Source organism: Diceros bicornis, chromosome 19, assembly GCF_020826845.1.
Source record: "Diceros bicornis minor isolate mBicDic1 chromosome 19, mDicBic1.mat.cur, whole genome shotgun sequence".
Classification (NCBI taxonomy): domain Eukaryota; kingdom Metazoa; phylum Chordata; class Mammalia; order Perissodactyla; family Rhinocerotidae; genus Diceros; species Diceros bicornis.
Window position 1 is genome coordinate 26,269,925 of NC_080758.1, and position 13,675 is coordinate 26,283,599.

The window sequence follows — 13,675 nt, forward strand, 5'->3', positions numbered from 1 at the left end:
CTGCCAGAGCCCAATTTCGGGCTTCTCCGAGTGAGGTTCACCCTGGATGAGGTGTATTAGCGATTACAACAACGACAGTTTTCCCGCTTGTGTGTGCCCGAGTCTGTGCCAAGCATTCTGCCGGGCTCACAAAACCCAAGAATCCGGGTTACGGTGGCGGCGGGCGGGGGGGGGGGGGGGTTCTTCACACCTCCATTTTGCAGATGGGGGAACTGAGGCTTGGCGAGACCCAAGGTCACAGCCCGTAAGTGGGGGAGCCGGGATGTGAACCCAGGCGGTCCGACCCCGGAGCCTGCACTCAACAGGCCCTCAGAGGGGCCATCCTCGCCTCCTCCACCACGGCCACACGCCCCTCGAAACTGGGCGTGGGTAACATTTCCCCAGGACCCGCACTTCGTGGCCCCAGCGCCGGGAAAACAAAACAATCCTTGCCCGCAGGCGAGTCCGCCGGTCGCAGGCCGGGCCTGGGCTCCGAGGCCGCGGTCCCCACAGTTTCGCTCACACCGTGAGCCCCGAGCCCTCCGGACGGCGCAGGAAGCGCCCGGGCGGCCTCGGGAGCCCGGGAAGGCCCGGCCCGCCGCGTGACCTTGGATCCGCGCCCCGCTTCGGGCCTCAGTTTCCCCACCCGAGCATCGCGCCGGGGGCCTCTCGGGAGCTCACGCCTGCGGAGCTGCAGGCCCCTCACACGCCCCCCTCACCGCCCGCCTTCCCGCCCCGCTTACGCTGGAAGGCGGCCGCTCCAGGGACGCCCACCATCGCCGAGAACCGCTGCCGCGCGTCTCCTGCTTCCAGCCGCGGTCCGGGTCCCTAGCAGGCACCGCCGCGGGACCTGCAGCCCCAAAGCTCGCCAACCCCAACACCGCCGTCGCTGCCGCCGCCACCGCCGCCGTTAGGCCGCGCGCCACCCCGCCCCCCGGTTAGCTCCGCCCCGCCCTTCGGCACGCCCCCGCCGCGCGCTCTCGCCCGCCAGACCAACGCACGCGGAAGCCCGGCCCAAAGACCAGCTCCCGCTAAACCCCGCCCCCTGACCTGCCCCGCCCCTTCCGCGCGAATCTACCGCCCTATCCCGGCGCGTCCTGCCTCTCAGACCCGCCCCTCCTGCGTCACGCGCGCCCGTCACGCTCACGGCCCACTCTTCTGGCACAGGTCTATCCGCTGAGGCCTGGGCAGCGGCCGGGGCCCAAGAGCGGGGGCGGAGGCCTAGGGGGCGGAGCTTAGGGGGAGGGGTCGACTCCTCACCTGAGTTCTCCAGGTTCAGGGCTGGTGCCCTTTGCTCATGTCATTGGGTGAGACACGTCCCTTTTTTTTGCCGACCGTGTTCCAAAAGTCTAAAATATCACCATTATATTAATAACTGTTAGCTATCATTATTATTATTGAGCTCTTTATCGTGTTCAGGTGCTATTTTTATACACTCCATCGAGTTAACGCTCGCAAGGAGGGAGAGAGGTATTATTATGTTCCCTTTTCTACTTGTGCGGAAAGGGCTTTCCCACCAACCAGCTTGCCCACTGATTACTGTTAGCAAGAAGCAGAGCTAGGATTGGAACCTAGGAACTTCTGACTTTAGACCTCGTACTTGAGCTACTCTGAACTATTCTGTCTCCCAAAGACTCAAAAACACAGATTAAAATTTTAAAAAGAGATTAAAAATTCCAAACTCTTCTATGTACAAAGACACCACAAACAAAGTTCTTTTAGCTTTGCTTGTCTTTTACAAACGCAAGACTGGGATAAAATATTTGCAATATATTCAACAAAGAATATTCGGAATAAATAACCACTACAAACCACTAAGAAAAAAAGGATAATTGAATAGAAAGATGGACAGAGAATGAATAGACAATACACAGAAAAGAAAATCTGAATGGCTAATAAACGTTAAAATAAAAGATGCTCGGACCGGCCCCGTGGCTTGGTGGTTAAGTGGGCGCGCTCCGATGCTGGCGGCCCGGGTTCGGATCCCAGGCGCGCACCTAGGCACCACTTCTCTGTCCATCCTGAGGCCGAGTCCCGCATACAGCAACTAGAAGGACGTGCAGCTATGGCATACAACTATCTACTGGGGCTTTGGGGGGAAAAAAATAAATAAATAAAATCTTTAAAAAAAAATAAAAAAAAAAAAAGATGCTCAACCTCTCTAATAATCAAGAAATTGCCAAACAATGAGTTGCCATATTCCATGCATTAGATTGGAAATTTCCACCTGTGGGTCTCTTTCCCAAAGAAACAGTTGCTCATGTGCACAAAAAGGTGCATAGGAAGGAAGTTTATGTTATAATTATCTATAAGAACAAAAATCGGGATTGGCTTGAATGCCTTTGGTGGAGAACAAGTGAAATAAAGTGTAGAGAATAATATGCAACGTTTAACAAGTAGGTATCTACTTGTGGTGATAAGAAAGGTTGCCAAGATATATTGTTAACTTAAAAAGCAAATTGGAGTTCCATGCAGTTATTCTTTTCCTTTACTTCCAAGTTTTGGATAATTGAATAATTTTTCTTAACACCTACATACTATGTGCGCTCTATTTTTTTGTGTGTGTGTGTGAGGAAGATCAGCCCTGAGCTAACATGCATGCTAATCCTCCTCTTTTTGCTGAGGAAGACTGGCTCTGAGCTAACATCTATTGCCAATCCTCCTCCTTGTTTTTCCCCCAAAGCCCCAGTAGATAGTTGTATGTCATAGTTGCACATCCTTCTAGTTGCTGTATGTGGGCCATGGCCTCAGCATGGCTGGAGAAGCGGTGCGTCGGTGCGCACCGGGGATCCAAACTCGGGCCGCCAGTAGCGGAGCGCCCTCACTTAACCACTAAGCCACCGGGCCGGCCCGTATGTACGCTCTAAAATTGTGCCACATCTAAGAACCTGCATGCCAGAGCCAGAGAAGCTGGATATAAATTTTGGCTCCACACTGACCAGCTGTTTAGCCTTGGACAAGTCACTTCACCTTTCTGAGACTCCGGGAGTGGCTCATGACAGTACCTAGCACATAAGATGCTTGTGTAAAATGCACAGTGCCTGGTACACTTTTTAAAATGTTACAATTATGATTATATACACTATTTTTTTAAATTTCTATTCCCACCCACTACTCCCCTACCTAGTAGGTGCTCAAAAAAAAATTTTTTTTTAAGTAAGATTGGCCCTGAGCTAACATTTGTTGCCAATCTTCCTCCTTTTTTTCTCCCCAAAACCCCAGTAGATAGTTGTATGTCATGGTTGTACATCTGTCTAGTTGCTCCATGTGGGACACTGCCTGAGCATGGCTTGATGAGCGGTGCGTATGTCCGCACCCAGGATCAGAACCGGCGAAGCCTGGGCCACTGAAGGGGAGCACACGAACTTAACCACTACGTCACTGGGTCGGCCCCTAAAAAACTTCTTGTTGTTGACTCCCATTACCATCTGAACCCTAGTATATACTGCCCCGCCTTCTCTCAGCACTTGGCTAACTGGAGTATAATGACTGCACAACATGATGCAGATATTTAAGAAAAGCTTTCTGGGCCGGCCAGTGGCATAGTGGCTAAGTTTGCACTTTCTGCTTTGGCAGTCCCTGGTTTGCCGGTTTGGATCCTGGGCCGGCACCCCTAACTCAGTGGTTCTTAAAGCAGGCTACTGTCAAAATCATTTGAAGCAAGAAACTGATTTAGAAACATGTACTCACAGGTCCTGCTGATCAGGAAGGTCTGAGGCCTGGAGCTACAAAGGATGCCCTCCGGAGGATGAGGAAAAGGAAAATGCCTTCCTTGTTTTTCTGAACTCTCATTTGTCCTGCCTTGCCAAGTCAAAACTGACATCTCTCTGGCTGCATCTCCATCACTCTCATGCTGGCCAGACAAGCTTCTAGAGCCCCAGTGTATACCAGGGCTCTGAGCCTCACCTCTGGGAACCATGTTCCTCCTTCCAAACAACCAATCCCACTTCACTCCTACACACCCTTCAGATATCAGCTCATCTGGTACTTCCTCAGAGAAGTCCTCTCTAACCCTCCAGACCTGTCAGAACTCCTAATGTCCACTCCTGTAATACCATGCACCTCTTCTTCATGGCACATAACCCATTTATCATTTTGCATTCATTTTCTCCATTCTTAGATCACTATCTACTTTTCTCTATAGACCACAAGCTCCATAAAAACTTTCTTTTTATTGTTCACCATTTGTCTCTCCAGTGACTAGGACAGAGGTGGTACTCCATAAATATCTGTTATATAAATAAGGGAAGTGTTAAAGTGGAAGTATGCACAGGGGGCTGTGGAAGCGCAAATAAGAACCTTTCTAGTCCCCCCTTATCCTCCTTCCCCAACCCGTGCCCTTGGGAGTCATAGAAGTATCATCAAGAAAGGAGAGAATTAATGCATTCATCAAACAAATATTTATCAAGCACCTATCTTGTGCCAAGCTTTGTGCCAGGATACAAGGTCAATAAGAAAATGTTGCTACCTGCATGCAGTTTAGTCTATGGAAATAGATAAATAAGTGAAAGTATAATTTAATATCAAAAACAAAAACAGAGTAAGGGAAAGAGAGATGGTACAAGAGGTCTGGGGACTGTATATTGTGCAATGTACATTGTCCCCAAAGTACAATGGGGCTTGTCATTATAAAATGGGTAGGCAGGAAGGCCTCTCTGAGGAGATGATATGTGAGCCGAGACCATAATGAAGTGAGAGATCAGGCCTTGGGGATATCTGGGGGGATTGTGTTCTAGGCAGAGGGAACAGCAAGTGTAAAGGCCCTGAAGAGGAAATAAACTTTCTGGGCATAAGGCACAAGGAACACAGTGTGACTGGAGCTGTATGGATGAGAGGAAGAATGGCAGCAAATGAGGCCACGTGGGGAGGCAGAACCAGATACTGCGGGGCTTTGGTGCCCAAGGAAAATTATGTGAACTTCATTATAAGACCAACAGGAGATTTTGCAGGGTTTGGAGCAGGGGCGTGGTCTGATAGGACTACATTTTGAAAATATGCCTCTACTTACTGTGGGGAGAATGGATTATAGGGTTAGGAGGCTGTTACCGGTAGGAAATAAGTAGACCAACATGTCCAGTGGAGGAGTGAGAAGGGGTCAGATTCAGAGTATATTTCGAAGGTAGAGCCAACAGGTGTACCAGAGGATTGGATATGGGGAATGAGAGAAAGGAAATAGCCATTTATCATAATGGTTTCAAAAGTCCCTTCCCATCCAGACTGCCCCACTGCCTTCCTTTTTTTGAAGTAACAACATCTCAAAAATGCACAGCACTTCATAGCATATACACAGGCCATTTTAAGGTGCCTCTTCATAAGTATTGCTTATTTTTATATTTTGTTACAAAAAATGCTTTTTTCAAACTTTCTAAGATTGAAGTAAGAACAAGGAATATTACTGGAAACAAACAGGGACATTACATAAAAATTAAAGGGTCAGGGGCCAGCCCGGTGGCGTAGTGGTTAGGTTCGCTTGCTCTGCTTTGGCGGCCCAGAGTTCACAGGTTCAGATCCTGGGCATGGACATATGCACTGCTTATCAAGCCATGCTGTGGCAGGCATCCCACATATAAAGAGGAGGAAGACGGGCACAGATGTTAGCTCAGGACTAATCTTTCTCAGCAAAAAAAAAGGGTCAGTTCACCAAGAACACGTAACAAACCTAAATGTGTATGCACCCTAACAACAGACCTTCAAAATACATGAAGAAAAACGGATAAAACTGAAAGGAAAAATAGACAAATCCACAATTATACTTGAAGATTTCAAAACTCCTCTCTCAGTAATTAGTAGAACAAGTAGAATATCAGCAATTATAAGCACTCATATAAAACAAAACTATTCTACTCTGCAGATAGTATAATGTAGACATCCTCATCTCTGGAATCTGTAAATATGTTACCTTACATGGCAAAAGGGTCTTTCTAGATGTAATTGAGTTAAGGACCTTCAAATGGGCAAATTATCCTGGATTATTCAGGTAGGCCCAATATAATCACAAGAGCCTTTAAAAGAGTCAGAGAAGGAGATGTGATGATGGAAGCAGACATCAGAGAGAAAGAGAAAAAGAGAGAGAGTTGAGGATGTTATGCTTCTGGTTTTGACAATGGAATAAAGGACCTGGAACCAAGGAATGCAAGTGGTCTCTAGAAAAGGCCAAGAAAGAGATTCTCCCCTAGAGCCCCCAGAAGGAAAGCAGCCCATCAACACCTTGATTTTAGTCCATTTTGGATTTCTGATCTCCAAAACTGTAAGATAATAAATGTGTGTTGTTCTAAACCACTAAGTTTGTGGTAATTTGTTATAGCAGCAAGAGGAAACTAATACAACTATCAACTAACTTGACATAATTTACATTTATTGAACACTCCACACAGCAACAGTAGAATACACATTCTTTTCAAATGCACACAAAACATTCACCAAGATAGACCATATTTTGTGTCAAAAGTCAAACTTTAACAAATTTAAAAGAATTGGGATCATACAAATTATGTTTTCTGATATAATGAAATCAAACCAGAAATCAATAACAGAAAGATATCTGGAAAATCCCCAATTACTTAGAAACTAAACAATGTACTTCTAAATAACCAATGGGTCAAAGAGGAAGTCATGGGAAAATTAGTAAGTAGTTTGAATCAAATTAAAATGAAAATACAGCATTATCCAAACTTGTGGGATACAGCTAAAGCAGTGTTTAGAGGGAAAGCTATAGTATTAAATACTTATATTACAAAAGAGGAAAGGTCTCACATAAACTATCTGACCTTCTCCTTAAAGAAACTAGGAAAAGAAAAGAAAATTAAACCCAAGGCAAGCTGGTGGGAAGAAAGAATAAAGATAAAAGCAGAACTCAATTGAAGTGAGAAAAGAATAGAGAAAATCAATGAAACCAAAAGTTTCTAGTTCTTTGAAAAGATTAATAAAGGTGATAAATCTCTAACAAGACTAACATGAAAAAAAAAATGAGAGAAGACACAATATATCAATATTAAGAATGAAAGAGAAGGGCCCGGCCCAGTAGCGTAGCTGTTAAGCATGCGCACTCTGCTTCAGCGGCCCAGGGTTTGCAGGCTCAGATCCCAGGTGTGTACCAAAGCACCGCTTGTCAAGCCATGCTGTGGCGGTGTCCCATATAAAGTAGAGGAAGATGGACACAGATGTTAGCTCAGGGCCAATCTTCCTCACAAAAAAAAAAAAAGAAAAGAAAAGAATGAAAGAGGGAACATTACTACAGACCCTACATACAGTGAAAGAATAATAAAGAACCATTACAAACAATTTTATGCCCAAAAATGTGACAATTTAGGTGGGATTGACCAATTCCTTAAAAGACACACATTACTAAAGCTCACTCAGTAAATTGATAATCTGAGTAGTACAATAGTTACTAAAGAAATTACATTTATAGTTAAAAAAATCTTCCAACAAAGAGAACTCCAGACCCAGAAGGCTTCACTGGCTAATTCTACCAAATAATTAAGAAGAAATAATACCAATTTTACACAATCTCTTCCAGAAAACAAAAGATGAAGAAACATTTTCAGATCATTTTATGAGGCCGGGATTACCCTGATAGCAAAACCACACAAAGATATTACAAGAAAAGAAAACTATAGACCAATATTTCTCCTGAAGACATATGAAAAAATCCTTAACAAAATATTAACGAATTGAATTCAACAATATATAAAAAAGATAATACATCATGGTTAAATTGGGATTATCCCAGGAATGCAAGGCTGGTTTAAACACTTATGTTTACACAAAAACTGTACATGATTGTTTTTAGCAACTTTATTCAAAATTACCAAAAACAAACCGTGGTACCTTCATCATACAACTGAACATTATGCAGCAATAAAAAGGAACCAATTTCTGCTACCCACAACAACATGGATGAATTGCAAAGAAGCCAGAGTTAAAAGGCTACACATTCTATGATTCCATCTGTAAGATATTTTTTTAAAGGCAAAATTATAGGAACAGAAAACAGATCTGTGGTTGCCAGACACTTATGGTAGGGGTAAAGGATGACTTTAAAAGGGAATGGGGAAATTCTAGGGCTGATGGAACTGTTCTACATCTTGATGGCCATGACAGTTACGATTGTATTCATTTGTCAAAAGTCATAGAACTGTACATTTTAAAAAGTGAAAGTTACTTTATATAAATTATTAAGTGAATCTCAAAATGAAAAAATTGAAGTATAATGTAAATATATAGCAAAATGCACAAATGTCAAGCATGCAGCTCAATGCATTGTTTCAGGCTTAACACTTTGTAACTACCACTCATATCAAGATAAAGCTCGTTTTCCACCACCTTGCAAGGCTCTGTAATGTCACTTTCCAGTCAATACGCCACCCAGAGGTCACTACTATTCTGACTTCTATCACTATAGCTATATGATTGTTTTTTTTGTTTTTTTTTGTGAGGAAGATCAGCCCTGAGCTAACATCCATGCCAATCCTCCTCATTTTTGCTGAGGAAGACTGGCCCTGGGCTAACATTCGTGCCCATCTTCCTCCACTTTATATGGGACACCGCCACAGCATGGCCTGACAAGCGATGCATCAGTGTGCGTCCAGGATCCGAACCCAGGCCGCCAGCAGCAGAGCGCACGCACTTAACCCCTACGCCATGGGGCCAGTCCCTGGTTTTTGTTTAAGAGCTTTATTGTGATATGATTTGTATACCATACAATCACCCATTTGAAATATACAATTCAGTAGTTTTATTATATTCACAGAGTTGTACAACCATTACCAGGATCTAACTTTAGAACATTTTCATCACCCCAAAAAGAAACCTCATACTCATGGTCTATAGTTTTCAGGGTGCAGTCACTCTGCATCCTGCCCTCTCCAGCTCTCATGATCGCTTTTTTAAAAATCAACTTTTTGAGGTGTACTTTATATACAATGAGCCACATCAATTTAAAGGGCCCAATTTGATGAGTTTTGACAGTTCTATGTACTTGTGAAATCACCAGCACTATCAAGATGCAGAATACTTCCATCACCCCATATGATTCCTCCTGTTCCTCTACAATCCATCCTTCCGTCTGCACCTGGACCCAAGAAACCACTAATCGGCTTTCTGTCACTATGCATTAGTTTGCATTTTCTAGAATTGCATGTAAATGGACTCATACAGCACATACTCTCCTACCTGGCTTCTTTCACTGAGCATAATGATTTTGAGGTTCATCTATGTTGTATCTATCAGTAGTCTACCTTCCCTTTTAATTGCCAGGTAGTATTCCATTGTTTGAGATATACCACATTCTACTGTTTTTGAAAATAAAACTTTCTGGGCCCGCCCCGTGGCGTAGCTGTTAAGTGTGCACGCTCCAGTGCTGGCGGCCTGGTTTCGGATCCCAGGCGCGCACCGACACAGTGCTTGTCAAGCCATGCTGTGGTGGCGTCCCACATAAAGTGGAGGAAGATCGGCATGGATGTTAGCTCAGGGCCAGTCTTCCTCAGCAAAAAGAGGAGGATTGGCATGGATGTTAGCTCAGGGCTGATCTTCCTCACAAAAAAAAAATTAAAAAAAAAAAGAAAAGAAAACTTTCTTGCTGAAGACCTGGGCAGACCTGGCTTTAAACATATAGATTTCTCAAGTTCTGTTGGGTTTCAGATATAAATTAGTCTCCATAGGGTCACCACCTTTTCTATTTCTTTATCATTCTTGCTTAGTTCATGGTGGAGTGTGTATGTGTGTGGAAGGTTGGGGAGAGAGGCCTTCTAGGAAAAGATCAGAGCCACAAAGCATCAGCCAGTATCCTTTGGTTACCTAAGGCCTAGAGGATCAGGGACAATAACATTTAAGAGTCAGAGACAGGGGCGGGTGCCTTATAAACTGAATTTGACCTCAGCTTTGCAAAAGCTCCATTTTCCAGCCAAAGGAACTGAGGCTCAGAGAGGTTAGGAGACTTATCATAAAGTTTGCCTGAGTCAGAAGCATAGTCTCAGGTGAAAGAATTGAATTCTGAAATGCTTTTCATGACCTTCTAAAAGAATCATACGGGGCCAGCCCGGTGGCACAGTGGGTAAGTGCGCACGCCCCGCTTCAGCGGCCCGGAGTTTGAGGGTTCGGATCCCAGGTGCGCACCGACCCACTGCTTGTCAAGCCATGCTGTGTGTTGATGTCCCATATAAAGTAGAGGAAGATGGGCATGGATGTTAGCTCAGGGCTGATCTTCCTCACAAAGAAAATAAATAAATAAAAAAATAAAGGAATCATACACTCAGTAGACCTAAGGAAATTGCTTGGGGCCCTGGCTGTTTCTTGTCCAAACCAAGTGATGTTTTTCTAACTGGTGACGAGAATAAAGATGGGTGGCAGGGAGAAGTGCATGCTGCCTGCCATCTGCCCTGGCCATGCCCCTTCCGCTAATGAATGATAAACACAAGGCCCAGCCGGATGACAGTTGGTGAAGAGAAGCTAATTTAAAGGTGTATAGTCCTTGTTGGGTAAACAGGAGCTTAAAATGCCCATGGCACTTTAGAAAGCCTATCTGTGCTCCAGGGCAATATTTGGCATGGTTGGGACTTTTCTAATAAGCAAGGCTTTTTCTCCATAGGAGGCTGAAGAGCCCAAAAGTTCCCAGAGGGAGAAATGAACAAGTTGAGTTATGTTATTAAAATTCATTATTGTTTGTGAGAAAAACGTGAGCAGAGTCACGGTGAGGAATTTGTGTACTACACAACAAGATTAGGAAGAAAATGAAAACCACTCAGCTCTCAGCATACAGAAATAAATTGTTGTCACCATTTTACTGTATATCCTTCTCAACTTTTTTCTATTCACAGGTGTATTTACACAATTGAGATCATACTGTGTTTTTTTTGTTTTTGTTTTTGCTGAGGAAGATTCACTCTGAGCTAACATCTGTTGCCAATCCTCCTCTTTTTTTTGCTTGAGGAAGATTTGCCCTGAGCTAACACCTGTGCCAGTCTTCCTCTATTTTTGCTTGAGAAAGATTGGCCCTGAGCTAACATCTGTGCCAATCTTCCTCTATTTTGTACATGGGTTGCCGCCATAGCACAGCTGCTGAACAGTTGTGTAGGTCCATGCCTGGGAACCAAATCTGGGTTGCTGAGGTGGAGCACACCAAACTTAACCACTAGGCCACGGGGCCAGCCCTGAGATCTTACTGTTAATACATTTCTGCTTCCTGCCTTCTTTTTTTTGCTACTACATACATCAGCATTTTTCCATGTCACTAAAAATTATTCATAAACGTCACTTTAATGGATGGTCACATAATAACCTACTTTTCATAGAATCCAATATAAATAGTCATTAGGGCTGCTTTTTTATTTTTTCTATTAATAAATTATGCCTTATTGAACATCGCTGTGCATCAGGCTTTCCTATTTTCTGATTCTTAGAATAGATTTTTCAAAATGATATTATTGGGTCAAATAATAGCAACACTTTCAGTTTTACCAAATCACGTTTCCAGCAGCAGTGATTGGGCAGGCTTGTCTCTCAACACCCTAACAATGGGCATTAAAATTATTTTACAACATTTGCAAATTTATAGATGAAAATATGGCGTATTGCTAATGGCCAGTATTGCTCCCTGATGGGTAAGTAAATTCTTGAGACTCAGAAGTGCTCACAGAGAGAGTGCACCTCCTCCCCTGCGGGCAATGATATAGAGGCTTGCTCCTTGCAACTCCCACGCTCAATCATCATCTTATTGACTTCACTGGTAAATGCCACTGGACTCCATGTCTTGCTTCTCATACTGACTTCCACTGTCCAGGGTGAGGTTCTCATCACCTCTTTATTTTTTTGATCTCCATTTAGACATTTTATTAGAAATATGTCATACCTGCAGAAATGTATACTACAGTAGTGCAATGGTCTCCTAAGTGCCTTCCCTTCCTCTAAGGTTCTCCCTTCACTAACTGTCCTCTGCAGCCAGAGGATCTGAGCCCAACTCACGTCTAATTTAGTTTCCCTGCCCACTCTCCAGCCTCCTTTAAAAATCCTAACTGGTTCCCTATTGACAGAAACTATTTAAACTCATCATGGTATTCAAGGCTGTACACACTCTAACCTCGCTCACCCTCACCTTCTGCCTGTCCTACCTTCCACTCCAGCCACACAGAAATACAGTCATGTGTCACTTAAGGATGGGGATATGTTCTGAGAAATGCGTCATTAGGCGATTTTGTATTGTGCAAACATCATAGAGTGTACTTACACAAACCTAGATGGTGTAGCCTACTACGCACCTAGGCTATATGGTACTAATCTTATGGGACCACTGTCGTATATGTCTTCTGTCCTTGACCGAAATGTTGTTGTGTGGCGCATGACTGTATCTCACAAGAGCTACGTTGATTGAATGGTTCCTGTGTGCCAGGTACTGTGCGCCAAGCCCAAAGCATAGCTATTAGCTCTGCTAGGTTGAATGCTATCATATCCCTTTTAACAGATGAGAAAACTGAGGCTCATGATGGCTAAGTGCTTTGTCCCAGGACACACAGCTGGTAAGTGGCCGATTCCAGAACCCATGTTTTTACCCCAAGTCACCATACTTGGTCTTCTCCAGACAACACTCTGTCCTCCAGGTCTTTGCCCAAACTGGTCCCTGGGCCTTCTTTAGGCCTAAAGATGAATAAGCCTTAAAGTCCTGTGTAACTATTGTCATGCTCCTCCACATCCATTTCTCCAGGTATCCTGGTCCCTGCAAACAATACAAGTTACCTTGTACTGCACACAGACCCCATCAACCCCACTGGAGCACAGTTTTGTTTGTTTGTTTGTTTTTTGAGGAAGATTGGCCCTGTGCAAACATCTGTTGCCAATCTTCCTCTTTTTTTTTTTTCCCTTTTCTCCCCAAAGCCCCAATACATAGTTGTATAGCATAGTTGTAGAGTTGTAGCTCTTCTATATGGGACGCCTCCTTAGCATGGCTTGACGAGCAGTGAGTAGGTCCAGGCCCAGGATCCGAACCGGCGAACCCTAGGCCACCGAAGCAGAACACAAACAACTGCTAGGCTACCGGGCTGGCCCCTGGAGCACAGTTTTAAACCCTCTCTATAAGCTGTGAGTTCCTTAGGGGCAGGGATCTTTTCTTATTTATGGCTGGTCTTTGGGGCCAGGATAGTGTCTGATGAGAAAGTGCCGCTCAGGAGAGTTTGGCCAGCCCCAGTCAGAAGTGTCTCCCTGGGGAGAGAGAGGAGGGCAAAAGGGGTGATTAGGCACAAGTGTATGGTGATGGATTGTAACTAGTCTTTGGGTGGTGAACATGATGTAATCTCCAAAGAAATCGAAATATAATGATGTACACCTGAGGGCTGGCCCCGTGGCGTAGGGGTTAAGTGTGCGTGCTTGGTTGCTGGCAGCCCGGTTCGGATCCGGGCGCACACTGACACACAGCTTGTCAGGCCATGCTGTGGCGGTGTCCCGTATAAAGTGGAGGAAGATCGGCTGGGATGTTAGCCCAGGGCCAATCTTCCTCAGCAAAAAGAGGAGGATTGGCACAGATGTTAGCTCAGGGCTGACCTTCCTCACTAAAAAAAAAATGATGTACACCTGAAATTTATATAATGTTATAAACCAATGTTACTGCAATAAAATAAATAAGTAAATATGAAATGGAAAAAAAGTGTCTCCCCTTTCAGCTTGTGCTTCTGTACTCACTCAGTCACTCAACAAACATTCGATAGCA

General features: G+C 44.3%; 1 protein-coding gene across 9 annotated transcripts in view; it reads right to left on the reverse strand.

Moving 5' to 3' along the window:
• Nucleotides 1-13,675, reverse strand: part of CBFA2T2 (CBFA2/RUNX1 partner transcriptional co-repressor 2) — a 166,136-nt gene that overhangs the window by 149,352 nt on the left and 3,109 nt on the right. For 4 of the 9 annotated variants that reach the window (XR_009222916.1, XM_058562903.1, XM_058562902.1 and 1 more), the window contains exon 1: nucleotides 723-861. The exons of 1 other annotated variant lie outside the window; for it this stretch is intronic. Coding sequence is in view for 3 of the 8 variants with exons in the window: in XM_058562903.1 (XP_058418886.1) it covers nucleotides 723-756 (34 nt within the window). In the remaining 5 variants the exon portion in view is untranslated. Of the gene's footprint in view, nucleotides 1-722; nucleotides 862-1,239; nucleotides 1,255-13,675 lie in introns of those variants that run through there. 4 more of the 9 variants (XM_058562911.1, XM_058562909.1, XM_058562904.1 and 1 more) reach the window with 2 other exon arrangements.